The sequence below is a fragment of the Protopterus annectens genome, chromosome 13.part0 (assembly GCF_019279795.1).
Source record: "Protopterus annectens isolate FY-2018-M chromosome 13.part0, PAN1.0, whole genome shotgun sequence".
In the NCBI taxonomy this organism is placed as follows: domain Eukaryota; kingdom Metazoa; phylum Chordata; order Ceratodontiformes; family Protopteridae; genus Protopterus; species Protopterus annectens.
The window spans coordinates 140,007,418-140,034,822 of record NC_056747.1 but is presented as its reverse complement, the minus strand read 5'-3'; the positions used below and the strand labels follow the sequence as shown (position 1 = coordinate 140,034,822).

The following is a 27,405-nucleotide window of genomic DNA, read 5'->3' as shown; positions in this document are numbered from 1 at the left end:
AAGAAAGGAGGGATTGATCCTGAGGCACACCCGGTCCAGATGAAAGATCAAATAAGGCGGTTTCATGGACAGGGCCTGAAGTTCAGAAACTCTTAGCCGAAGTAATGGCTACCAAAAAAGCAGTCTTAAGAGACAAGAATTTAAGATCTACTGTGGCCGCAGGTTCGAAGGGGGGAGCGGTCAAGGCCTGAAGTACCAAGGAAAGATCCCACGGGGGAACAGTTTCTTTGACAGGGGGTCTGAGCAAAAAGGTGCCTTTTAGGAAGATTTTGCATAACTTAGCTGACATAAGAGGCCCTGAATCATGGCCAACATGGTAATGAGAAATGGCCGCTAGATGAATTTTGACCATGGAACTACTGGCGCCATCATTAGAGAGAGTAGTAAGGAAATCTAGAACCAAAGGAAGGGGAACCGTGAAAGGATCTAGACCTTGCCGCTCCGCCCAAATGGGGAAACGCTTCCATTTACTGCGGTAAATTTTCCTGGTAGAGGGCTTGTGGGCCGCTACCAGAATGGCCTTAACTGGGGACGAGATACCGGGAGTCCTGATTAGGAGTGGAACTGGAGCAACCAAGCAGTCAACTTCAGGTTGTCCAGGTTCAGAGTTGGTAGGTTCGATGGGTGTGATATCAGATCCGGAATGGGATCTAGAATCCAAGGTGGATTCACTGAATGAGACCTTAGGTAAGGGAACCAGATTTGTCGAGGCCAGAACGGGGCAATGAGGATCATTCTGCTCCCCAACAGAGAGGCTTTCTGAAGTACTTGGAGCATCTGAGGCAGAGGGGGGTATGCGTAAAGAAGACCGGGAGGCCAAGCATGCACCAGAGCGTCTCTGAGAATCCCCTGGAGGGGGGGATTAGAGTGAAAAAAAACTGTCGCACTTGGCGTTTAAGGGAGAAGCAAAGAGATCGCAACAGGGAGTCCCCCACTGTGCGAAGATACGTTTTGCTACTTGAGAATTGAGAGACCACTCGTACGGGGAGAGAATGGTGCGACTGAGCTTGTCCGCTAGGATGTTGGACTGACCCGGAATATGCGTTACGATGAGAAAGCGGTTGGTGGAGATCGCCCATTCCCACACTCTCATGGCTTCTCAACATAAAGGGTAAGACCTGGTTCCCCCTGTTTGTTGATGTACCAGACCACCGACATGTTGTCTGACTGAATCGCAACTGTTCCCAGGGGAAGGAGGGCTTGAAGTGCTTGAAACACCAAGAGCACCGCCCTCATTTCCAGAACATTGATATGCAGGGAGGTCTCTGAATTGCTCCACGTGCCGTGGACCGTCCGGCCCGCAAAATGCCCCCCCACCCGAGGCGGGAAGCGTCCGTGGTCACTGTGGCGAGAGGGGGAGATGCACAAAAGGGGTGGCCCCTGTGGAGATCCGGGGAGTGGAGCCACCACAAGAGAGACCGCTTGCAAGCCTTGCTGATTGCAATGGGGTGATGCAGGGGGAGAGAGAGAAATGACCATTGCACCTGAAGTGTCCATTGAAGCACCCGCATGTTCAAGCGGGCGAGCAGAAGAGTAATCACTGCTGCCATAGACCCTAGTGCCCCTCAGGATCAATTCCGCAGGAGCTGAGCTGGAGTGAAGGATGGCCTGCACCTGGAGTCGTAGATTCCGAACTCTGTCGATTGTGAGAAAGGCTCTTAAATTTCTCGTGTCTAACCTGGCTCCTATAAATTCTATTGTCTGAGTAGGGACCAGGTTGGACTTTTCTACGTTTACTGTGATGCCTAGCCAGGGAGCTAGACGAATAAAGGAGTCTCTTGCCAAGGATAGTAGATGCCTTGTCGGGGCGGTGAGAAGCCAGTCGTCCAGCTACGGAAAGACCTGCACCCCCTGAAGCCTCAGGTGGGCCGCAACCACTGCTAATACTTTGGTGAACACCCTGGGGGCTGTGGTGAGACCAAAGGGAAGGACCCTGAACTGGTAGTGACTGGCTCCCAGCCGGAAGCGAAGAAACCTGGATCGTCTGTCCATTAGAATGTGGTAGTACGCATCCTTGAGGTCTAGAGAGCACATCCAGTGATTCTCCCCTAGAAGGGGGAGGATGGATTGTAGAGTGACCATCCGGAACTTCTCTTTGGGAACTGCCAGGTTCAATAGGGACAGGTCCAGAATGGGTCCTAGGTCCCCCATCTTTTTTGGCACTAAAAAGAACCTGGAGTAGAACCCTGATCCGATCTGGTCTGGGGGGACGGGCTGGATGGCTCTCTCAGCAGATGGCCAATTTCTGCTGAAGCGGCCTCCCTTTGATCGGGTGGAACATCGGGAAGGGTTTTTAGTCTTGGGACATGAAGAAAGGGGATTTTGTAACCTCTGGATATAATCTGGAGTACCCAGCGGTCCGATGTAATGGACTCCTATGCCGCTAGGTGCTCCGAAAAACGTCCCCAGACTGCCTCCAGAGTGGAGCAGTTGGGCAACCCCTCAGGGTTGCTGCGAGGGCCATTCAGAGAAAGGTTCTCTGGACCCAAAGTTCCTGGGAGCCCCTCTGCCCCTAGGGCGGCGTCCTCCCTGTCCTCCTCTGCCGCGGAAGGACTGGTTGTCCGGAGCGGGTTGCGATTGCTGCGACTTCCAGAACCACATCTTCTTCTGGCCCTTTTGGTTCCTGGAGTAGGACCTCTGGGGCACAGAGAAGCGGACTCAGACGGCAGACAGCGTCTTCCTGTCCTTCTCGCTCTGAACCAAGGTGTCGCGAACAGTCTTGCCAAAAAGGGCAGAACCGTCAAAGGGGGCATTCACGAATGACGCCTTGAAGGGCTCCGTGAAATTGCAGTGGCGGAGTCAGGCCTGGCGTCTTGTGACTAGGCCCACTCCTGCAGCTCTAGCGGCTCCCTCAGTAGCATGGGAAAGTAACCGCATAGAGGTGTTGGTCACAGAATGAAGAGTGGCCAAACGGGTGGAGTGCAAAAGTTTGTCGTCCTCCGACATGGACTCTGGGGGAGATGCAGCGTATTCCTTGATAAGATCACGCTGCATCCTAGTGACATGTGCCAAATAGTTGAGTGCCCTCACTGAGAAGGTCGCTGAACTAAACATTCGCTTCCCCAAACGGTCCATCATCCGAGACTCCTTGCTTGGGGGATGGACTGAGGGACTCTCCTGGGCGAGTTCCGTCTTAGTGGCTGCTGCCGACAACATGGCATCTACCGGGGGTCCTTTGCTCCAGTGGGCACGGTCAGCAGGGGGGCTATGGATCCTGTCCGGCCTCTTGGGGATTGGCTCCACGGTGTCCGGTTCCTTCCATGCCCTGGTGGTAATAAGGTCCACCAGGGGGTCGGCAGGAGGGGACACCCAAGAGGTAGACGGGCCCGCTTCAAATGGCTCCAAGAACACGGACTCGTCCGAGGAAGACTTTGGGGCAGACCACCCACCTCTTATCCGTAACATTTCCATGATGTCTCCAAAGGAGACATCCTCAAGGGGTGATCTTGGGGGAGCCTTCCCCTTCCTCCAAGTCAGTGTCTTCAGTTAAAGACTCGGGGGAGTCTATGTGCCACCTCTTACACGTATGCTTGCGAGGTGCTTCCTCGGGGGGGGGCTGTCCGAGGAGCCCTCGCCAGCGATGTCCAGATCCAAGGGAACTGCTTGGGGCAGTGAAGCAGGCTGTCCCAGTGGCCGGGTGACAGAAGCCTGACCCAGAGCAGATGGAGTGCGGGACGGAGCCGAAACAAGGACCGGGGGTCGGGATGCCCTCAACAGAGCCCTCTCCGCTACATCAAAAGCCGAGGGGGAGCCAGCCTCGACTATAGGATCCGAAAGACTGCTCCCCCCTCGGATCCGATGAGTGGATCGGAGCCAGCGCCAAGCCCCTCGGATCCGAGGGAACAGTGCGCTCCGACAGGGACTGCGCCAAAGGCACACCGAGTCCCTCGGATCCGAAGCTTGGGCCAAGGCTCCGAGAGGTCGGATCTGACAAACTCGAGGGCAGGGTCGGATCCGAAGTACCTAGTACTGTCGATGCCGACCCACCCCCGGCTCTGAGGCTGCCCGGCTCAGAGCGCTCCGAACCCGGGTAGCGGGTCGGAAAAGGAGCTATGGGCTTGAAAAATGGGGTCGAGCTCCCCTTCAGAGGGAGGGGGGGGGCAGGAGCACTCCCATCTGCATCTGGGCCTGGATGAATCTTCGCATCATCCCGTCCAGATCAGCATCGGAGAGGCTGTAGGTAGACCTCGACGAGGCTACCGAGGTAGGCCTTGAGTGCCGCCTCGAAGGAGGTCGGGTCTCCTCATCCTCAGGCTCCGGTGAAAAACAAGGAGACAGGAGCAGAGGAGGAGGAGAGCCAGCAGCCAGAGAGGCCGGAGGAGAAGCCCGCTTAGCTGGCGGGGCCGAGACTGAGGTCTCGGCCCGCCGCTTGTGGTGCTTCTCTCTCCGATCCTTCTTTCTGGCTTCCCTCTCCTCCGAACCCGTAGAGGGAGTTTGAATCCCGGGAGGAGGAGGGGGAGCAGGCAAGGCAGGAACTGCCGGAGCAGTAACCACCAATGGGGCGGGGGCCGAAGCCGAGTCCGGGGGCAAGAGTCCCGCCAAGACCAGCTTCGACCTCCGCTCCTTCAATGCCCTGGGGTTGAACTCTGCACAGATTGAACACCCAGAGGTGAGGTGTTCAACCCCAAGGCATCAAACGCACCGAGTGTGGCCATCAGCATCAACTAATTTAACAAAAAAATTAGATTAACAGAGGGAAAACCTAATACTTTCACACAAATTAACAACTGACAGAAAAACCCTTCTTAAAACACCAAAAAAGCACTTAGCTGACAGGAGCTCAAAATCCAGCTGTCACCATGAACGCGGCAAACTAGATCTGAGGTCATGTAGGGAGAGCAGGGCATTATGGGTGAGGGGAGGAGCTAGGAGCTCAGATCCTTAGCTGGATAAACCATGCCGGTTCGGATCAGATATCAGATCCATACCCACAGGTTGCTGACAAACGAATCTCCTACTTCAGATCTTTAGTTTTGTCAAAGTAAAATCTAAGTGTCTGTGTACGTCCAAAGAATGCAGAATTTTCTCCCCCTTGTTCTGTGGATTTGGATAAAAAAAGTTGGCAAATGAATTGTTTGGTTAAGGGCTACACTGGATATCACCTTAGGCATAAATGTAGGGTTTTGTTCTCAGACAGACCCTGTCTGGATAAAAAATGATGAAGGGTTCCACAGCCACGAGAGCCTGTAGCTCAAACTTGTCTTGCAGAAGTTATTGCTAGGAGCAGAGCCGTTTTCCACGATAAGAACTTTAAATCCGCAGTAGCAGATGGAAAAACTCACCTTAACTCCTTTTGAGCCAAGACATAATTGAGGTCCCATGCAGGTATTGGCGTTCTCCTTAGAGGCCTTAAGTTTTTGGTTCCTCTGAGGTACTGCCTTAATAAAAGGATGAGAAGAGAGAGTGGTGGCTCTGTATTGTAATGAGCTGAAATGGCAGAGGCATGGATTTTAACTGATGAGAAAGATAGGCCTTTGTCCAGCATCTCAGTTAAGTATTGCAAAATCTGAGGAATATTTGGGACAGCTGTATCAGTTCCTTGAGCTTTGTTCCAAGCGAAAAATCTCTTCCATTTCCCAGCATAGGATTTTCTAGTACTAGGCCTTCTGGCTTCTAAAATGACATCCATCACAGCTTTACTGAGAGGTGTGGTTTGCATGGCTACATTATCCGCCATGCTGCCAGGTTTAGGGTCCCGAGTTGGCTGTGCAGAATCTGATTGTTTTGCTGGGAGAGTAGATAAGGTATTTGAGGTAAGGTCCAGGCTGGGCATTGGGACAAGTTCCGTAAGATCGGATACCAATACTGGAGGACAGGCAGTGGAGGAAAGGCATATACCTATAGGTTTGTCCAGGTGAAAGATATGGCGTCCACCTTCCAGGCTTGTCTGTGATAAGTCCTTGTGCAGAATCTTTTTAGTGGACTGTTTTGAGGGGGAGGCAAATAGATCTATGTCCAGGCGTCCCCATTTCTTTGTTATTATGCTGAAGACTTGTGGATTCAGGTGCCACTCGTGGGGATCCAGGAGGTTTCTGCTTAGTTCGTCTGCCAGAGTATTTTCCTTTCCTGGCAGGAATAGTGCCTGCAGATGAACTTGGCAAGTCAATGCTGTGTCCCATAAATAGTCTGCACAGGGGATAAGAATGAGTACCCCCCCTGCTTATGTACCACATGACCGTGGTGTTATCAGTCTTTATCCGTAGTTGTCCTCGATGAAGTAAGCCCTTGAAGGCTGTCAGGGCATTTTGAAAAGCTAGCATCTCTTTTTGATTGATACGTAGATGCTTCTGGTTTGTGGACCAGGTGCCCTGGATGCCTCTTCCTGCCAAGTGTGCCCCCCAGGCATAAACGGATGCATCCGTCGTTAGGCTCTGCCTGGCTGGGGGTAGTGAAAATGGCTGTCCCTTGTTTTGGGGGTAGTGAAAATGGCTGTCCCTTGTTTTGGTAACAAGCCTTGGCCCACCATCGAAACTCCTGTTGCAGGCAAGGAATTAGAGTAATCATTGTTTCTAGACTGTGGCAATGTTGTGTCCAGACACTTTTTAGGTACCACTGAATTTTCCTCACATGGAATTAGTAAGATGCAGGATGCCATGAAGCCCAAAGCCTGCAGAATTCTTCTTGCAGATAACTGGGTCTTTGTTGGCATTTCCTTGAAGTGGGTAGTCAGTTGCCTTTGTTTGCCTGGAGTGAGATAAGCCATCTGAGCAGTTGTATTTAAGCTTGCACCCAGGAATATTATCTCTTGAGAGGGTACTAGTTTTGATTTCTTTTTGTGGACTGTGTACCCTAGGCATGTTAAAAGTCTCATCACAAATGTCAGATGCTGTAGCAGAATGTCCTTGTTCTCTGCTTGTATGAGGCAGTCGTCCAAGAAAGAATATATTTGTATTCCTTTGTCTGCAGTAAGCAACTACTGGTGCCAGGCATTTTGTGAAGACCCTGGGTGCAGTAGATAAGCCAAAGGGCAGTGCAGAGAATTGGTAATGCTTTGAGCCAGCCTTGAATCGGAGGTATCTTCTGCATGATTGGCTGATTGGGACATGCAGGTATGCCTCTTTTAGGTCTAAAGTCACGAGCCAAGCCTTGCTACCCAGCATGGGCAGAAGCTGCTGTAAGGTCAACATCTTGAATTTTGGTATATCCAAGAAAGTGTTTAGAATAGATAGGTCCAGAACTGGTCTCCATGCTTTGTCCTTTCTGGGTACCAAGAACAGTCTTGAGTAAAATCCTTGTCCCTGCTCTTGCTGAATAGCCCTCATGTCCATGAGAGCTGCAACTTGTTTTTGAGCCTCTGCCCATTGATTTTTTGGCAGGTCTGGCCAACCGTTTGCCCTTGGTAGGGTATGGAAATGAAACTTGTGCCTTGTGACACTGTCTAGAACCCATTTGTCCTGGGTTATAATGTGCCAATTTTGAGAAAAAGTGCTAGTTTCCCCCCCAAGGGTGCTGTCAGAAGATATGTGCTTGGTGCAGGCAGGAGGAAGTTATTGGGACTGTTTCCTGTATGATTGTGATTTGTCCTCTCCACCTTTGGCGGTAGAAGCACTCCACTGCTAAGACCTGTAGGATCCTTGTGGCTGTGATCTGCCTCTAGGGTGTCTGGATCTGCCCCTTTGAGGTCTGAGACTGGAAAGGACCAATTCTTTGTAGGCCAGTGTCTGCTAAATCTAGGTGGCTGTACCTGTAAGAAATCCTTGACAGTTTGCATAGATTTAGATTTGTCCTCCATTTTCTTTAACACCTCTTCTGCCTCAACACCAAACAAGGTATCATGTTGTAAAGGAGCATCTAATAACTTTGCTTTAACATGGTCAGGCAGATTTTGTTCCTTTAACCAAGCATGCATCCTAATGACATAACCCGTAACAGCGGCCCTGCAAGAGGCCTCCAGAGAATCAAAGCCACATTGCAAAGTATGCTTTCCAACCTGTTCAGCTGCATGCAATAAATCCTGCATTTCTTTGTTTTCTGCACATTCAGAATTTGCCATCATTTTCTGTTTAAGCAGTGTCATGATATATTGCTGATATTTTAGCATATGAAACTGGCAATTTAAGGCTCTTATAGCCAAAGTAGTAGATGTGTAAATCTTTTTTCCCCATCTATCCAGAGCCCTAGAATCCCTGTCAGAGGAGGTTAGGGTTTTTTTCAGTAGAAGCCTTGACCCCTTTTGGACCCTGAGAAATAGTTTCTGGGTCTGCAGTTGGGTTTTTGAAAAGGAATTTATGAGAGTTAGGGACCCTGTAGCATGTCCGGCTTAACAGGAGCTGGAGGTAGAGAGTCAGGGGTCAGACTAGACTCCAAGAACACATCTACAATGTCCAGCACAGGTGGAATAGCTAGAGGCCTGTGTTGAGGAAGTAAAAAGGAAAGTCTCGGAGCCTTTTCTTAGATTCTGAAAAATCTTGGGCTCTCCCACTGGAAGTGCTCCCTCATGGTATGCAAGGTTTCCCCAAAAAAGAGTAGTCCTCAGGAGGAGAAGCTGAAGGAATTGATTCTTCAGCATCAGAATCCTCATGGGGGGGGGGGGGGGTATTCCTGATCAGAAGAATCTGAAGAAATGGAAACCTGATCTGAAGATTCATATTCTGTCTCTTGCCTAGGCCTCTTATCAGGAGGGGGATGAGAACCCCTGATCAAGGTAATTAAGTCTTCGGTCATTTTGAGCATCTGTTTTTTGGGCACGGAGGCTTGTCCTTGTGGCTGGTAAACTTGTTTCTTTGCCTTTAAAGGTGTTTTAGTCTTTGAAGTCGGTTTAATATATAATTGTTTAGGTCTGAATACACCCTCAGAAGCAGATGCCTGCTCAGCAGCTCCGGACCCACCTGAGGGAACAATCTCCGAGGCTCCAATACCTAGAGTTTCCTGTGGCCTGGCTGACTCCACGTGGGAGACAGTAGCGGCCTGCGACTCTAAAGTAGAGGCAGTCAGGGGCTGCAAATGCACCTCACTGAGAACCGGCGACTCGCTTAGGAGAAGCTTCGGTTTTGGACCTCGGTTGCCTTTTTCTTTGCATTTTTTGTGAACTCCGGTAGTCGGATGGCTATCCAATGACATTGTGTAATTAAATCTTCACCCAAAATACCTTAATGCAAAATCGTACCGACGCTTAATAGTACGTTGGTTAAATCTAGCACAAAACCGACGACTAGCAACGTCATGGTCAGGGCCTAGGCAAGGAATACAGTAAGAATGAAAGTCCTTATGAATTTGCTTCCCAACAAGAAATACAATTATTAACTTTTTCTGACATCGGTCTGCAGCAAGAAGAAAAAAAAAAAAGTTTCCCCAACGGGGTACTTAGCTTTTAAAGACGGCTTCGGATCGAAACTCTACGCGAAAATCTCAGGAGTCGGCCGACCGGCACTTGAACTGTTTTTGCTTCGGGCATCGCGCGGCAAGAAAGACTGAATAAAATGGCGTCGGCTACATCTTTTATACCCCTGACGACCTGATGTCATTGAAGAGGCGACAGCAACCGATGCAGGACCCAAGACTTTGGAATTCAGGCCGACTGAGGGCAGCCTGCCAGCAGGATAACCCTAATGTAATGACTGCAACAGTGAAACACGAACATCAAGGGTAGCAAAACTCTAAACGACTACTAAAAACAGAAAATTCACAAAAGTAAAGAAAAACTATTTCAAATGAAGCTTGAAATAAATGACTTAAATTTTAAGTCACTTAGCTTGAAATCTGGCCTGACATGTCTTGATACTATATGCAGCAAACGAGATCCGAGGTGATAGAGAGGGGCACTACGTGTAAGTTTAGCTTGAGAGTTTTCTGGCTGGTGCGAGCTTGTTATAATGGCCGACTTGGTTCCGAGGACGGGACACCCATCAGTAATGGATGAATGAAGATGAATGAAGATTAACATCAGATATTTTATTTGAAGGGAAGACCCTGTTAGAAAAAGGCTATGCATGGCAGATTAAGAGTACATGCAGACTCCCACCAAAGTATTGATGCAGCAAATTTTAAGCATGTACTAAAGGGAAGGAAATGTAAGCATGGATTATTTAAATGGTTAATAGGCACCTGTTACACAGTCTGAAGAATTGTTTGTACAGACTTAAGTACTTTTTTTAAATTAAAAGAAAGAAAACTATAGCTTAGGCTCCCTCCAAGACTCATTTTTTATTACCGACTTTTTTGCCAATTTATTGCATTTGGTCGAGTAGGAACATGCTAAATAAAAAAAATAATGCAGTAGATCAAGTCCTTTTATTCAAAAGTCACTTGTCACAAATACAGAACAAAAATACCTACAGCAGTTGCAAGACATAACATCCTAACTTAACACATTAAGCACAGAATGTAAAAAGCAAAGTAAATAAAAAAGCTGCCAAAAGCTGGCAAGATGCGATCCTAAAACCCAATGCCAAAAATGCATACTTGTACCCTTGTGTGTGTCTTCAGCAAATTACATTGGTAATGCTCACAGAAGACCCAGTGGCAAGAGAAATTTGGAACCAAAGTTGAAAGTAACCTGAAGTTTGATCACCATGTGTCCATGGTAGTGAGAAAATCCCTCTAAATAGCACAACTTAAATGTATGGCATCCAGATCTAAGGAGATCATAATGCCACTGTACTCAGTTTTTGGACTGATGAGGGCCGAGTCTAATGTACCCTTCAACAAGTACCTGACCAGGCATTTGCAACAGCTGGAGCAGCCACTGAGGTTCCTCAGTGAAAGAACACTGGGTGTAAATATGTCCTATGCATAATGCCTTAAATGTCCCTGCACTCTCTCCTACAGACTATGGAGAGGTGATCTATACTTAACCTAGAAGGCATTCTATGATCCAACCCTGCTGGATCTGCTACACATTCGCAAAAACAAACAGCACTAGAATTACCTGTTCTTAGGACCTACACCTGGTCACCTCGGCACCGTTGAAATCCACTGCCAATCATTAGCAGACCGGAGTTCCGCTGTGGTGACCCCTAACCGGGGAAAGCCAAAAGACATTAGTTTAGGACCTATACCTAGTCTGTTACAAACAGAATATGGTGAGAACAGACGTGTCTGAGATTATCCCTTATCTGGAACAGATGCCACATTTATACAAGCAAGCTCTTATTAAAGTCTATTAAAATGCAATTTAGCCCAACAAATGGGGAAATAAAATGCATCCCCGACTTGTTGCCAGTGTCCCTTATGGAGAAGGGCAGCTTGTAGATGCCCCAAGGCACAGACACATACCAAGCCATTAGGAATCAGTCGACATTGTTAACTGGCAAAATTGAGTGATAAATGGATAGGCTTATAAAGGCTTTAAGGTCGTTACCCTAGTATCTCCTATAAACCTGGAAGGACACTGTCGCTACAAATGTACAAGTATGTTAGAATGAGCAACCTTGACAAAAACACAAGGCTTCTTAAAAGTTTCTCAGCATTATTGTTTTAAAGTTAACTGCATCACCAAAAACACTCTGCTAAAGGTGACGATTGCCATAAACAGACAGCTGATCCTCATTTAATACTCCATGTAGTAAAACACAGTGATAAATCAATACCAATACCTCTAAAACCAAGAGCTCAAGTCTCAGAAAATGCAGACCACCTTCATCTCGTTAAGCTGGGCCTGAGAGATGATTAGTCTGTATAGTCCCTCTGCAAGCCCGAGGGACAGTCGGGCATGCTAGTCAGACTGCTCTCTACTGATCGGCAAAACCCGACTGATATGTCAGTCACCAAGAGTCTGTAATCCAAAGGTAGATTTACTTCAGGGACACAAAGATGACGAAACATCTCCCTTAGCTTTCCCAAGGAACAAAAATCTAGCAAGCGCCCCCCCATACAGTAAAACCATGATCTAAAACTACTCCAAGATTCTTTATCACAGTTAACCTTCACCTCCTGATCAAAAGCAATTTGCAAGTCAATGCTCAGAAATGTAAATTTACCAATGCACATGATGTGCTTTAAATATTTATCATGAACCAGCAAACAAACCCAGTTAAAAACAAGTCTGTTCAGTATGTACCACAATTAAACTGATTTTCAAATCTCTTCAAAACTTCTGACAAGGATTTATTGCCTTCCTCCAAACTTGTGTTACAACATTCTGGCAACAACAGGACCTCCTGAACAGCATAACATCAGTTGTGGTCTTCCCAATGGTCCAAAGTAACATTACTAGCTTCAGAGTGCTGACAGTTCTTCCTGCTCTAGTATACTACTGGCTTACCATCTGCTTGGACAACCCTTTGGTCCCTTTATTTTGTTACTGGTACATTTCACTTATCTCAAGCGTTTCTTCACAGTTCTATTTTCCTGGTTGTATTTGAAACCACTGTTATAATTCACATAGGATTCAATCACTCAACCTTCTGGCACATTTGGTTAATGGTCAGTGGTGCAACCTATGCACTGCATCAACTTACCATCCTTAAAATTTTAACAGCTATAAACTTAAAGAAAAGCTGAAATGTTTACCTGCCACAAGTCGAGACCTAGGACACCGATATTTTCAAATCTGTTGATATTGGAGTCTGGGCTGTATTCAGGATTATCGATCTCTGGGTGAATCCAGACACCTTTGTAGTTAGGATTATCTATCTGCTTAGGTTTCCATTCACCCTGTAATGAGAGGAAAAACATTGTTTTATCCCAGTCTCCATGGTTTACACGAGCATCACAACCCAGCAAAGTGTCTCTATTAGTCTTCTTTTCACCCTGTAATTAAACAGCTTTTTTGACCATACTGGTTTACCTTTCTCTGACAAATGAAGTTTAATCTGCTAGGCTTTCATTCAACTTGTCTACCTACAAATTTCTTACATGGTCAACACTGTCAGGACTTTGTGTTGCTCCTTAACATAGCTCTCCCATATAATGTGCATAACTCCTTGACTTAAGCAAAGGATGCAATACACTGTATATTCATATCCTGAGCTGTTGTCAGTTCACTATGGGATCAAAAATCAAAAAAGTGTAGCCACACCAGTGGCATACAAGGACAAGACACCAAAGTACAGTTCATTTGAACCACATTCAACTAGTAGCTTGGACAAATGACAGAGTGGCAGGGATGGGTGCCCGTGCCCCAGGTGGGAGGGCATTTGAACCACACCTTCCCTAAGGGAGCAACAAATAGGGAGTTGCCAAATGTAGTCAATGGATATGGGAGGCAGAAAAGGTCCAGGCAGTGGGTAGGGCATAATCTCCCCTCACAATGGAACCGGAGTTGGCAGAGCCCTTAGGACACCCTTGGGGTCCACAACCAGCCGCAGCAGTATCGGAGCAAGTCAGGGGTGGGAAGGAAAGCAAAACTGGGAGACTCGGCGTGGATATGAGGCAATAGGGGTCAACACCAGATACATGATGCCTCAATGGGGGGGCAGCAGCATTTCTAACAGTCAGAAAGAATGAAAGTGTAATTTCCTGGCACTGGATTATAAATCAGTTCCAGTGCAGAAGCAGTTTTACCAAGTAGATGCTTGCACAGTCTATTCAGACTTTGAAAAAGATGGAATTATTTGTGGATAAAATGCCAGGTTTATGTGAGGAGACCACAATAAATAATTTCTAAACTTTTCCCACCTTTATAACCTGTACAATTCAGTTGAAAAACAAATCTGTTAGGGAACAATAAGCTGGTTGCATAAGTGTGCGCACCCTTAAACTAATGCTTTGTTGAAGACTCTTTTGATTTAAATTACAGCAGTGTTTTCTTGGGTACACACCTGCCAGAGACTCGGACTACCCCCAAATTAAAGTTCAGTTGCCCTATGATTTTCCTGACATTTACTCAGTTGCCTGCTACAGCAAAAGCTATGGTTCGCAGAGAGCTTACAAAGGATCAAAGGGATCTCAATGCTGAAAGGCATCAGTCAGGGGAAGGGTACAAAAAAATTTCCACAGCATTGGATATACCATGGAACACAGGGAAGACAGTCAAAACAATGGAGAAAATATGGGACAAAGTACAGTTGTGTACACTTACCATAAATGTAGCTGGTCAAGTGTATTCACTGTTGCAGCCATCACATTTTGGTTATCTGCCTTCAGGTAGCCCTCAGCCGGCCTGAATACCAGAGTCTTGGGATTTCTCCATCGGATGCTGTTGCTTCTTCCATGATGTCAGGTCGCAGGGGTATAAAACATGCAGCCAACGCAATTACATCAGTTTTTTTTGCCCCAGATGTCAGGTGCCCCCAAAATAAGAAGCAATTACATGGCATGTAATACCCCCATCAAAAAAAAAAAAAAAAAATACCGATTATGTAAGATATGCTAGACAAAAAGGATAGGAAAGAAATCAAGAGAAGTTAGGGGGCTGGAGGGAGGGTAACCAGGACTGCAACAGTGAATACACTTGAACATCTACATTTAGGGTAAGGGTACACAACTGTACTATGTTTAGTGTTTCACTGTTGCAGTTATCACATCTGGGTTGATTCCCAAAGATAAGAAAGGGTGGAGGTAGTTACGTAGCATTAGGGCTGGCAATCAGGCCCTGTAAGACTGCTGTGGCAAATCCAGCTCTGGATTTAGAAAATATAGGCAAGTGGTAGTGCTTGGTGAAAGTGTGTACAGAGCAGCTTCCGGGATGTCCCTGGTAGGGATGCCTCTGAGAAATGTTGTAGAGGTAGATGTAGCCTAGTGGAATAAGTTCTGATCCCCTGTGGGGTAGGTTTTCCATGGTGCAGAAATGGATGCAGTGTGCTATCCATTTAGAAATGGTTTGCTTTGAAATGGCCTTGCCCTCTGCCCCTGCAGCAAAGCTGACTAGCAGCTGGTCAGATTTTGAGAGGCTTAGTCCTGTCCAGATAGAACCTAAGCTGCCTGTGCATGTCCAGGGAATGCAGGATCCTTTCCCCTTTATTCTGAGGATTAGGAAAAAAGGCTGGCAAATGAATGGATTGGTTTAAAGCCACACTAGATACCACCTTGGGCATAAAAGATGGGTTCGTCCCGAGGGAAACCCTGTCTGCATGGAAGATAATGAAGGGTTCCACTGCCATAAGGGGCTGCAATTCAGACACTCTTCTTGCTGAGGTGATGGCTAGAAGTAAAGCAGTTTTCCATGAGAGGAATTTTAACTCTGCTGTGACCGCAGGTTCAAAGGGCAGAAGTGTGAGCTATTCTAATACAAAAAAAAGGTCCCAGCTGGAGTGTGAGCTCTCCTGGGGGGTCTTATTTTTTGACTCCTCTCAGGAACAGTTTTACCAGAGAATGAGAGAAGAGGGGTGGCTCAGTATTATGAGCCGAGATGGCAGAGGTATGGATCTTAATTTAAGAGAAGGATAGGCCTTTGTGGAGCACTTCTGTTAAGTAAACTAGTATAGGAGGTAAGCTGGGCACAGTTGTGCCCATTCCGAGACTGGTTCCAGGAACAGTATCTTTTCCATTTTTCCGAATAGGATTTTCTAGTACTAGGCCTCCTTGCCTCAAGAATGACATCCAGCATCTGCTTACTGAGGGATGCTGGCGTTGAACTCTGGGGATAAGCCAGGCTGGAAGGTTCAGGGTTTGTAGCGGGGGGTGCAGAATCTGGCCCACCTGCTGGGACAGCAGGGAAGAAGTCTGAGACAGGTGCCATGGTTGTAGCACCGTCATACTGCACAAAAGAAGGTACCAGTGCTGGCGTGGCCAATCTGGCGCAATCAGGATTGTCCTTGGCTTGTCCTGTCTGATTTTTAGTAGAACCTTCGAGAGGAGTGGCAGAGGGGAAAAGGCATAGACTGAGAGGCTTTCCCAGGTGAAGGACAGGGCATCCACTTTCCAAGCTTGGCTGTGGGGAGTTCTGATGCAATATTTGCTCAATTGATAGTTGTGAGGTGAAGCAAAGAGGTCCACCTCTGGTGACCCCCACCTGTTCCTCAAAAGCTTGAATATTTTGGGTTCCAGTTTCCACTCGTGTGGGTCCATGAGATTTCTGCTTAAGTCGTCTGCCAGTGAATTTAGTTTGCATGGCAGGAACTGAGCTTGTAAGTGCACTTGGTTGCTCAAGGCTGTGCTCCACAGAGTCATGGTTGCTCAAGGCTGTTCTCCACAGAGTCATGGCTAGTCTGCAGAGTGGGTAGGAATGGGTTCCCCCCTGCTTGTTTATGTACCACAAATGTGAGGTGAGTCTTTACCAATAGTTGTCCTGGAAGAATAAGGCCCTTGAAGGCCGTCAGAGCATTCTGCACAGCTAACATTTCTTTTTGATTGATATGCAGGTGCATTTGCTATGGGTTCTACTTGCCCTGAATGCACTACCCTGCCATGTGAGCCCCCCATGCATAGTCTGATGCATCTGTTAGGGTTTGGGCAGCAGGGGGTAGAATGAAAGGGAGTCCCCTGTTGTGGTTGCAGGCCTCTGCCCACCAAAGGAACTCTGTCCTTAGGCCAGGAATGATAGAAATCATGGTTTCCAGGTCCTGAGAATGTTGACACCAGAGACCTTTTTAGGTACCACTGAAGTTTCCGCATATGCAGTCTTGCATATGGAATTAGTAGAATGCAAGAGGCCATGAACCCTAGGGCTTGCAGTATTTTTCTTGCAGATAGCCGGGTTTTGGTGGCCAGTACATTGAAATAGTTTGTCAAATAAATTGGTTTCTCTGGAGTGAGGAATGCCATCTGGGAAGTTGTGTTCAAGTTTGCTCCCAGGAACACAATATGTTGGCTGGGTACCAGTTGTGATGGTGTACCCCAGTGAAGTGAGAAAAAGAAGTTGTGTCTTACTATAACATTCCATCTGTATTGTTCCTCTTTCAGTCATTACGTACGAGTATCTGTTCTGACCTCGGAACCGAACCGGCCATTTTCCAAGCTAGTGTCAGCTTCAAATTCGAGCTAAACTCTTACCCACAATCCCATTCTCCCTGTTACCTCAGATTGAGTTTGCAAGTTAAAGAAGGTAGAAGCTACCTCTGGTCAAATGACCCAAGAGAACCGGATGGTGAGATCCACTTTAAACCACAGGGGGGGGGGGGGTCGTACTGACTGAACGATGATCAACAATACAGATGGAAGGTTATGGTAAGACATAATTAGAAGTTATGTACCTACCATAACGTTCCATGTTAGTTGTCTTCTCTCGCCTTCTTTCTTGCTGGATGGGTTCGGAGCCGATCCTCGGCTCGACTGCACTGCTTTAGCTTGAGAACTCCTTTTACCAGCTCGAGGCAACCCTATATCCCATGATGCAAGGCGGAACTACCTCAGATCTCGTTTGGTAGCTAACCTACCCTGCTAAAGACTATCCTAACATAATTAGGAACACAAGTTCCTAACAGAAGTCCTCATATGAAGGCTCAGGAGGAAAACAACCTAATAGGAACTTCTTCAAGATCTGTCCAGGCCAGGGGGAAGGAGGGAGGGACGCAAGAAAGAAGGCGAGAGACGACAACTAACATGGAACGTTATGGTAGGTACATAACTTCTAAATGTTAAGTTGTCAATCTCGCCTTCATTCTTGCTGGATGGGACCGCGTCCCTAGCACCTGTATCCCGGGTGGCTCAATGGAACAGACTCTTGAGAACTGTGGAACCAAAAAGTACAGTTTTGTACCTACCATAAATGTAGATGTCCGAACTGGATAGCATCTGCAGTCATAACAACTAGGGTTGTCCTGTCGTCAGGCAGCCCTTCAGTCGGCCGGATTCCAAAGTCCGGGTCCGGCTTCGGCTGATGTCGCACTTCACCCGACGTCATCTCTGTTGGTCTTCGGGTATAAAGGCATCAGCCGACGCCATTTTCCTCAGTGTTTCTTGCCCCAGATGCCAGTAGCCCTCTTGAAGGCTAAAATTTGGATAGATGCCAATGTTTCCAAAAAGATAGAGGTAAACACAAAAATAAGCATGTATGTACATATATACAAACAAATACACCATAAAAGACTCCCCCCCCCCCCACCAGCTAGCTATTAGGAGGGTAAACACCCTAGGAGTACCACAGAGGGGAAGGAGGGAGGGTAATCCTGACTGCAGATGCTATCCAGTTCGGACATCTACATTTATGGTAGGTACAAAACTGTACTATGTCCTTCATGGATGTATCTGCAGTCATAACAACTGGGTAGAATACCATAGCCAACTAGGGGAGGAGGATAAAAGTAGATTATGGTGTGTTTAGGATCCCTTGCAGTACAGCAGTGGCAAACCCTGCTCGGGATCTGGAATATAGAGGTAAATTATAATGCTTGGCAAATGTATGCACGGAGGTCCAAGTAGCCGCCTCAATAATGTCTTTGGTTGCCACTCCTCGTAAGAAGGCTATGGTAGTGGCTGTTGCCCTTGTAGAATGAGGTCTTATGTTCTGTGGAATTGGTTTTCCATGGAAGGAGTAACAGAATCGTATGCAATTTCCTATCCATTTGGAGATTGTCTGTTTTGAAATAGCTTTTCCTTCCCTTCCTGTTGCATAGGCTACAAAAAGCTGGTCAGTCTTCCTGCTACTTTTTGTTCTGTCCAAGTAGTAGCGTAGCTGTCTATGTACATCCAAGGTATGTAGTATTCTTTCCCCTCTGTTTTGTGGGTTGGGAAAGAAGGTAGGTAGGTGGATTGCCTGGTTTAAAGACACTCTGGATACCACCTTAGGCATAAATGTAGGATTAGTCCTCATGGACACTATCTTGGTGGAAGATCAGGAAGGGTTGCACTGCCATTAAGGCCTGTAGTTCTGAAACCCTCCTTGCTGAAGTAATTGCCTGTAGGAAAGCAGTTTTCCATGACAGGTGTTGTAGGTCTGCTGTTGCTGCTGGTTCAAAGGGTGATAGTGTCAACTTTTCTAGCACAAAGTTTAAGTCCCAAGCTGGTAATGGTGGTTTCCTTGGAGGTTTTACATTCTTGATTCCTCTGAGGAACTGCCTGAGCAAAGGATGCGAAAAAACAGGTGGTTCAAAGCTGTATTCTGCTGAAATAGCTGATGCATGTATCTTGATGGAGGAGTAGGACAGGCCTGAATGAAGAAGTTCGGCCAGGTACTCCAGAATGTTAGGTATATCTATGTTTGACACATCTTTTCCTCTTTCAGTACTCCAAATGACAAACCTTTTCCATTTTCCAGCATAGTTCCTTCTTGTTGAAGGTCTGTGTGCGTCAAGAATAATGTCTTTAACTCTTTGGGAAAGTTCTGGATTAGCTGCTGCTATGTGATGTTCCATGCAGTCAGTTGCAACGTTTTTAGGTTTGGATGTATGATGCTGTAGTTGTTCTGAGTTAACATCAAAGGCATCAGGGGTATTGGCCACATATTGTTCCGAGACATGCTCCTCAGCAGTGGGTACCAGTGTTGTCTTGGCCAGTTTGGAGCTATCAGGATTATCCTTGGCCGTTCTTCCTTGATTTTTAGTACTTTGTGTATCAAGGGAAGAGGTGGTAATGCATATGCTATTAGGCCTTTCCAGCTGAAGGAGAGCGAATCCACTTTCCATGCTAGTGGGTGGAATGTCCTTGTGCAGAATTTTTTGAGCTGGTGATTGAGAGGTGATGCGAATAGATCTATCTGAGGCATTCCCCATTTCTTTGAGATGGTCTTGAAGATGTCCGGGTGCAGTTTCCATTCGTGGGCATCCGATGTGGTTCTGCTTAATATGTCTGCTAGAGTATTTTCTTTTCCCGGTACAAATATTGCCTGTAACTGGATGTTGTAGCTGAGTGCCAGGGTCCACAGCTCCAAAGTCATTCTGCATAGGGGGTATGAATGAGTACCTCCCTGTTTGTTGATGTACCACATGACTGTGGTGTTGTCTGTCCTTATCATCAACTGGCCCTCTTTGAGAAATGGTCTGAACTTTTGGATTGCCAGTTTTACTGCCAGCATTTCTTTTAGGTTGATGTGCAGGTGAAGTTGATCCTGTGTCCACAATCCTTGCACGCATTTGTCCAGCATGTGGGCCCCCCATCCTAGGTCTGAAGCGTCTGTTGTGATGGTTTGGCTTGCTTGACATCTGCGAAAGGGTAGGCCAGGGTTTGACTGGCATGCCTGAGCCCACCATAGGAACTCCTGTTTTAAACATGGAATTAGTGGGATCTCTGTTTCTAGGCTGTGTCTGTGTTGGGACCATAAATTCTTTAGGTACCACTGTAGTTTTCTCATATGTAGTCTGGCAAATGGGACCAAGATTATGCATGATGCCATGAAGCCCAAGGCCTGTAGTCTTTTCTTGCTGATAACTTGTTCAGTTTTGTTAGTGCCAAAAAGTAAAGAGGGAGTTCTTTTTGTTTTTCTGTAGTTAGGAATGCCATTTGTTTTACTGTGTCCAATTCCGCGCCCAAGAATGTCCTTGTTTGGGATGGTATCAGCCTTGACTTTTGTAAATTGACTGTGTATCCCAGTGCTTGTAGCAAGTAAATGACCCTTTGTAAATCTGTTGTCAGCTTGCTTTTGTTGTCCCCTTGTAATCCCAGTGCTTGTAGCAAGTAAATGACCCTTTGTAAATCTGTTGTCAGCTTGCTTTTGTTGTCCCCTTGTAGCAGGCAGTCGTCCAGGTATGGGTAAATTTGAATTCCCTGTAGTCTGCAATGGGCGATTACTGATGCCAGGCATTTTGTGAATACTCTGGGCGCAGTAGATAAGCCAAAGGGCAATGCTGAGAATTGATAGTGCTCTGATCCTGCAAGAAATCTGAGGTATCTTCTGCAGATTGGTCGAATGGGGACATGCAGGTATGCCTCCTTGAGATCTAGAGGCACCAGCCAACACTCCTTGCCCAGCATGGGAAGAAGTTGCTGTAAGGTCAGCATTTTGAATTTTGGGACAATGATATATGTATTTAAGGTGGACAGGTCGAGAATTGGTCTCCAACTTTTTTCCTTTCTTGGAACTAGGAATAGTCTGGAGTAGAACCCCTTTCCTTGCTCTGCTGTTGGCACTCTTTCCACAGCTCTCATGTTTGCTAACTCCATTATCTGTTGTAGAGCCTCTGTTTTTTGATTTGGAGGTAGATTTGGCATTCCTCTTTTGACTGGTAAAGTGTGGAAGTGGAACCGGTAACCTTGATCTATGGTTTGCAAAATCCACTTGTCCTTTGTTATGTAGTGCCAGTTCTTTGAAAATAAGGTTAACTTTCCGCCTAGAGGGGCTGCTATTTGTTCCCTGGTAGGCGGATTTAGGGTTAAGTCACTGTGGTTGTGTTGATGTAGTGGCAGTGGTTGTGTCTGTGCCTCTGTTGTTACCTTGCCACTGTCGTCCTCTGTAGGCACCTCCTCTGGATTGGTTTCTGCCTCTGGAACGTCTATTCCTGCCCCTTTGAGATCTTGTGGAGTCAGGAAAGGACCAATTTTTGGCAGGCCAGTTCCTGCTAAACCTTGGGGGTTGAACCTGCAAGAAATCTTTAACCGTTTGAACAGATTTTGCCTTTTCTTCCATTTTTTCATAACCTGCTGTGCAGGTGTACCAAACAAACTTGTCTTATCCATAGGAGCATCTAGCAACTTAGCTTTAACATGATCCGGTAAAGCTTGTTCCTTTAGCCATGCATGCCTTCTTATCACTGTGCCAGTCATGGCTGATCTAAATGAAGCCTCCAGTGCATCATAGCCACATTTTAAGGAATGGTTACTAACCTGTTGTATGTTATTTACCATTTCTAATACATATTTCTTATCAAGAGATTCGTCAGTGGTTAGCTTTTTAGTTAACTGATCAAGCATAAACTCTTGGTATTGTATCATGTGAAACTGACCGTTTAAAGCTCTAGCTGAGAGAGTAGCTGAAGTGTAGACCTTTTTACCCCATCTGTCCAATGACCTTGCTTCCCTTTCAGAAGGAATAGGGTTTTTAGCTATGGTCGAGGCTACTGCCTTGGGACCCTGGGATATAGTTTCGGGGTCTGCAAGTGGGGCCTTGTAAAGGTGGTGATGAGTATCTGGCACCCTGTAAAATCTGTCTGGTTTGGCAGGGGCTGGGGGTAAAGAATCAGGAGCGGAGCAGACATCATTGAAAGCATCATCCACCACAGAGAGAACAGGAGGTATAGCTAAGGGCCTGTGCTGTGGAAGGTGCAGAAAAGTCCTAAGTCTTTTTCTGGAGTCTGAAAAATCCTGTTGCTGCCATTGGAACTGCTCTCGCATGGCATGTAAGGTTTCCCCAAAGGAGAATTCTTCTGGTGGGGAAGCAGCTGGAATGGATTCTTCAGCATCAGAATCTTCAAAATTGGAGAAAGGTGCCTCTGGCTGGTCAGTTATGTCTGATTCATCAGCAGAATCATCAGAGGACACTGGCTCAGGGGGCTCTGGCCTAGGTCTCTTCTCTGGGGGCTGAGAGGCCTTGTCTGGGTGAGATTGAGATCCTCTAATTAATGAAATAAAATCTTCTGCCAAAGTAAGCATTTGAGAACTAGAAGAGGGCCTGGTTGTAGGGAGTTTAACAGGCACTGTTTTAGTAGTCTTGGCTGCTTTAGCCCTGGCGAAGGCCTTAATGGACATGGCTGCTGGAGGCCTAGCAGCACCACGTGCTGGGGTAGAGACATCCAAGGGAATGGTGTCTGATAAGTCAGTGGCAACCACCGTAGTGGATAAAATTTCTGAGGCCGATTCAAGAGTGGCAGCAGGGGCCTCAGTAGTAGAGATAGGTTCAGCTGTACTTTGATCAGTTTTCTCGGTTTCGGCCGAAACAAGAGACACTCGCGGTTTGCTTAACCATGGTTTCGGCCAAAACCGCGGACCGCGAGTGTCGGTCTTTATCTTTGCGTTTTTTGGCAGATTGGGTAGTCGGGGGATCCGACGGCATAATGTACGCAAAATCAGAACCGAAAAACTGTTCTGCAAACTCCGACCGACGCCTAAGCGTTCGTCGGTTGAAAGAAGCACAGGCCGAACAGGCTGCTACGTCGTGGGCTGGGCCTAAACAAGGCAGACAATAAGAGTGGAAATCTTTGAGGTATTTGTTTCCCACAGGTTAAACAATTATTAACTTTTTCTGACATCGGCTGAGGCAAGAAAGAGTCCCCAACGGGGTACTTAGCTTTAGAAGTCTTCGAAGTAGTATTCGGTAGAAGTAATCTCTGGATCCGACCGACCGGCACTTGCGAACAGCTTCTGCTTGGCCACGCGGCAAGAAAGACTGAGGAAAATGGCGTCGGCTGATGCCTTTATACCCGAAGACCAACAGAGATGACGTCGGGTGAAGTGCGACATCAGCCGAAGCCGGACCCGGACTTTGGAATCCGGCCGACTGAAGGGCTGCCTGACGACAGGACAACCCTAGTTGTTATGACTGCAGATGCATCCATGAAGGACATCTGGCCCTATCTCTGGAGGCCAAGTCCAACTTGTAATGAGAAACAAAGGTATGAGGCGTGGCCCAAGTAGCTGCTGCACAAATGGTATCAATGGGTAGTCTATCCTGAAAGGCTGCAGAAGTGGATAGACTCCTGGTTGAGTGTGCTTTTGGTTTAGAAGATAGCTGTTTGCCTCTGAGAGAGTACACATAGGAAATGGTGGAAGACAACCATCTGGATAAGGTCACTTTAGAAACTGGAAGACCTATCCTGTTTTCTGCATAGGAGACAAATAATTGGTCCGATTTTCTGAATTGTTTAGTTCTATGCAAATAGTACCGGAGCTGACGATGGACATCCAAAAAATGCAGTTTCTGTTCAGCTCTGTCGGAATAGTTTGGGAAAAATACTGGTAGATCTATAGATTGGTTAATATTGGTTTGAGACACGACTTTGGGGAGAAAGGAAGGGTTAGTTCTTAATGATACCCTGTCCTTATGAAAAACCAAATAAGGGGAACGAATGCAGAGAGCTTGAATCTCGGAAACCCTTCTTGCAGAAGTGACAGCCAGTAAAAATATAGTTTTCCAGGTCAATAACCTCAAAGAACATGAAGCAGACGGTTCGAAGGGAGGTAGTATCAAGGATGCCAACATTAAGTTTAGATCCCATTGCGGAGGAGAATGCTTTATAGGTGGTTTTAGTACAAAAACTCCTCTCAGAAAGGCCTTGCATAATCTATGAGACATGTTATTGTCATGCAAGCCAACATGATACTTGGAAATAGCAGCCACTTGTACTTTGACTGTAGATGACGAGGATCCTGAATGAAAAACCTCCGCCAGGAAATCTAAAACAGAATGTACAGGAGCAGTAAAGGGATCAATTTTTCTGGAATTTGCCCAAATAGAAAAACGTCGCCACTTGCTAGCATAAACAGTCCTAGTGGACGACTTCAAAGAAAAGTGAGTCAGAAATCAATCGGTAGCCTGGCTAGGGAAGGAAGTGGAGCAACCAAGCAGTGAGGTTGAGAGAATGAATGGCCCGGTGCTGCTGACCCGACTGGTGGATCAAGATATCCGGAACTGGGTCCAGATGCCAGGGCTGCACCAGAAGGTGACGATGCAGAGACGGAAACCAAATTTGTCGAGGCCAATATGGGGCAATGAGGATCAACTTGGCCCTCAAAACGGTGGCTTTCTGAATGACTTGTGGAATCAAGGGAAAGGGAGGAAAAGCGTACAGAAGTCCCCGGGGCCAATCCTGGGTAAGAGAGTCTCTCAGGGGTTGGCCTGGAAGGGGAAAGAGTGAAAAAATCGGGGCACTTGTTTTGAGGAGTAGCAAAAAGATCGCAACAAGGAGTGCCCCACTTCAGAAATATCTGATCCACTACAGATTGATTGAGAGACCACTCGTGAGGCATCAGAATGGATCTGCTCAGCCTGTCCGCCAATAGGTTGGACCTGCCGGGGATGTGCGTTGCTATCAGAAACCGCTGAGAAGAGATCGCCCATTGCCAAAGTCTGAGAGCTTCTCGACATAACGGATAGGACCTGGTCCCGCCCTGTTTGTTGATGTACCAGACCACGGACATGTTGTCCGTTTGTACTGCAATAGTCCCCGTGGGAAGAAAGTCGTTGAGGGCTTGCAACGTTAAAAGCACTGCTCTCATCTCCAGGACATTTATGTGCAGATGGTATGCTATGGGTTGCCACGTCCCGTGGACCATCCTGCCCTGATAATGCCCCCCCACCCGATCAGAGAGGCATCCGTAGTGACTGTGGCAACTGGAGGAGGGGGAATAAAGGGTCGGCCCTGATGAAGAAGAGGGGAAGATATCCACAAGTTCAGATGAGCTTTGCACGACTGTGCGACTAAGATTTCGTGCCTCATCGGGAGACTGTGGTACGACCACTGTGTGAATAGCATCCACTGCAGAAGACGCATGTGGAAGCGAGCCAGTGGTAGAAGAACAATGGCCGCAGCCATAAGACCTAGAACCTTCAGTATAAATCTGGCTTTGATCTTGTTGCTTTGCAATAGAATCCGAACGAATTTTTGGATGTCCAGAATTCTTTGATCTGTTAGTCTGGCTAACATTTTGACGGTGTTTAATTCTGTGCCTATAAAGGTGATAGATTGGCAAGGCAGCAGAGAAGATTTTTCGAAATTTACTGAAATTCCCAAACTCCTGCAAAGCTGTAGAGTGTAGTCTCTGGACTGAAGAAGCTGACACTTGGTGGTGGCGGAGAGGAGCCAGTCGTCCAAGTAGGGAAACGCCTGGAATCCTTGACGTCTCAGATGAGCTGTGACCACTGCCATGCATTTGGTAAACACTCTGGGGGCTGAAGTGAGGCCAAAGGGCAGTGCTCTGAATTGGTAATGACTGGTCCCTAGCCGAAAGCGGAGAAACCTTCTGGAGCGTCTGTGAATCTTTATGTGGTACGCATCCTGAAGGTCTATAGAGCACATCCAGTTGTCCTTGCCCAGAAAGGGCAGAATGGACTGAAGCGTGACCATCCGGAATCTTGCCTTCGACAAATCTGTTTAGATTGCTCAGGTCTAATATTGGGTCTCCAATCTCCCATCCTTTTGGGGACCAAAAAGAATCTCGAGTAGACGCCGGATCCTACCTGGTCTGCCGGCACAGTCTGGACGGCTCTTTTTTCTAGGAGCTTTGAAACCTCCTGTTCTGCCAAATCCCTTTGACCGGGTGAGATGTCTGGAAGGGATTGTAGAGGTATGGGAAACCTTCAAGGGATTTTGTAACCCTCGGATATGATCGACTGTACCCACATCTCTTGTGATAGGGATTGCCAGGCTACTGGGTACAGTGAAATCCTTCCCCCGACTGCCTCCAAGGGTGGACAGTCGTGCAACACCTCAGGGATGCTGAAAGGGCTTCTCAGGAAGAGACTCCCTGTTGCCCTGGTTCTGAGGACCCCCCCCTGCCTCTAGGGTGGCGTCTATTATTGTTACCCCCTCTGCCTCTGGGGGTAAACTGACCACGTGCGTCCGGTGTAGCTCCTTGGGCTTTACGGAACCACATCTTCCCCCCCTTCTGACCCTTGGGATATGGTCTAGAAGGAGTGGAAAATTGGGACTCCAACGGCAGAAAGAGTTTTACCGTCCTGCTCACACCTGGTCAAGGTATCCTTCACCTGAGGTCCGAACAAAGCCGAACCATCAAAGGGGGTATTAGTGAAGGACGCCTTAAAGGGGTCCAAAATTACAAAGCCGCATCCAGGCTTGGCGCTTAAGAGCAACTCCTGTGCCTGCCCTGCTCGCTCCATCGGCCGCATAGGATATGAGCCGCATGGAGGAGTTAGATATGGAATTCAGGATTGCAAGCTGCGAGGCAATCTTTTCTTGAGCCCCAGCAGCAGAAGGATCCTGGACTACTTCACCCAGTTCCTTGAGAATATCTCGTTGAAGCCTGGTGAAGTGACAAAGATAATTCAGCGAACGCATAGCAAAGGTCGCTGAAGAAAACATCCGCTTTCCATACCTGTCCATGGTCCTAGAATCCTTGTTAGGAGGATGGACAGGTACTGAAGGATCCGCCAGTCCCTTCTTAGTGGCCGCCGCCACCACCATAGCATCCACAGAGACACCCTTGGAAAGGAACTGTTTGTCCGAAGGGGCCGTGATGAATTTGGATGATCTCCTGGGGACAGGTTCCACAGAATCTGGAGCCGCCCACGCCTTCCGAGCCACTACCTGCATAAGTGGGTCGAAAGGCGGAGACACCCAGGAGGTGGAGGGTCGGGATCCAAAAGCCTCCAGGTATACCGACTCATCCTCAGAGGGGTCAATGGAGGGCCAATTCCCCCTCTGAGGAGCTCAAGGATGTCTGAAAAGGAGACATCCTCAGAGGGGGACCGTGGGGAACCCTCCGACTCATCTAAGTCGGTATCAGATGTAGTAGACTCAGGGGAGTCTGTGTGTTTCCTCTTACACGTCCTCTTCCGAGGGGGTTCCCCTGCAGGATCAGGAGAAACCTCGGAAGAGGAGGAAATTCCCAATGGGGAAACCTGGGGCGATGGATCCCTGGGCCTGAGAGCAAGAGGCTGGCAAGAGGCGTCTGCAGGCACTGATGAGGGAGGAGCTAGAGGGATGGACCGTTGACCAGGCTCAGAGGCCAGGACACTCCTCATCACCTCAAAGGCTCCCTCCCCGGGAGGCCGGAATATCCCGCTCGAGAAACAGGAATTCCCGGCTCCAATGAGAGGGA

The 27,405-nt window shown here is 47.4% G+C and overlaps 1 protein-coding gene across 1 annotated transcript in view; it reads right to left on the bottom strand.

Annotated features, from left to right (window-relative positions):
- CALR3 (calreticulin 3) overlaps nucleotides 1-27,405 on the bottom strand; it is a 274,016-nt gene that overhangs the window by 163,602 nt on the left and 83,009 nt on the right. The window contains exon 7 of the mRNA XM_044090732.1: nucleotides 12,451-12,594. Coding sequence (XP_043946667.1) covers nucleotides 12,451-12,594 — 144 coding nt within the window. The remainder of the gene's footprint in view (nucleotides 1-12,450; nucleotides 12,595-27,405) is intronic.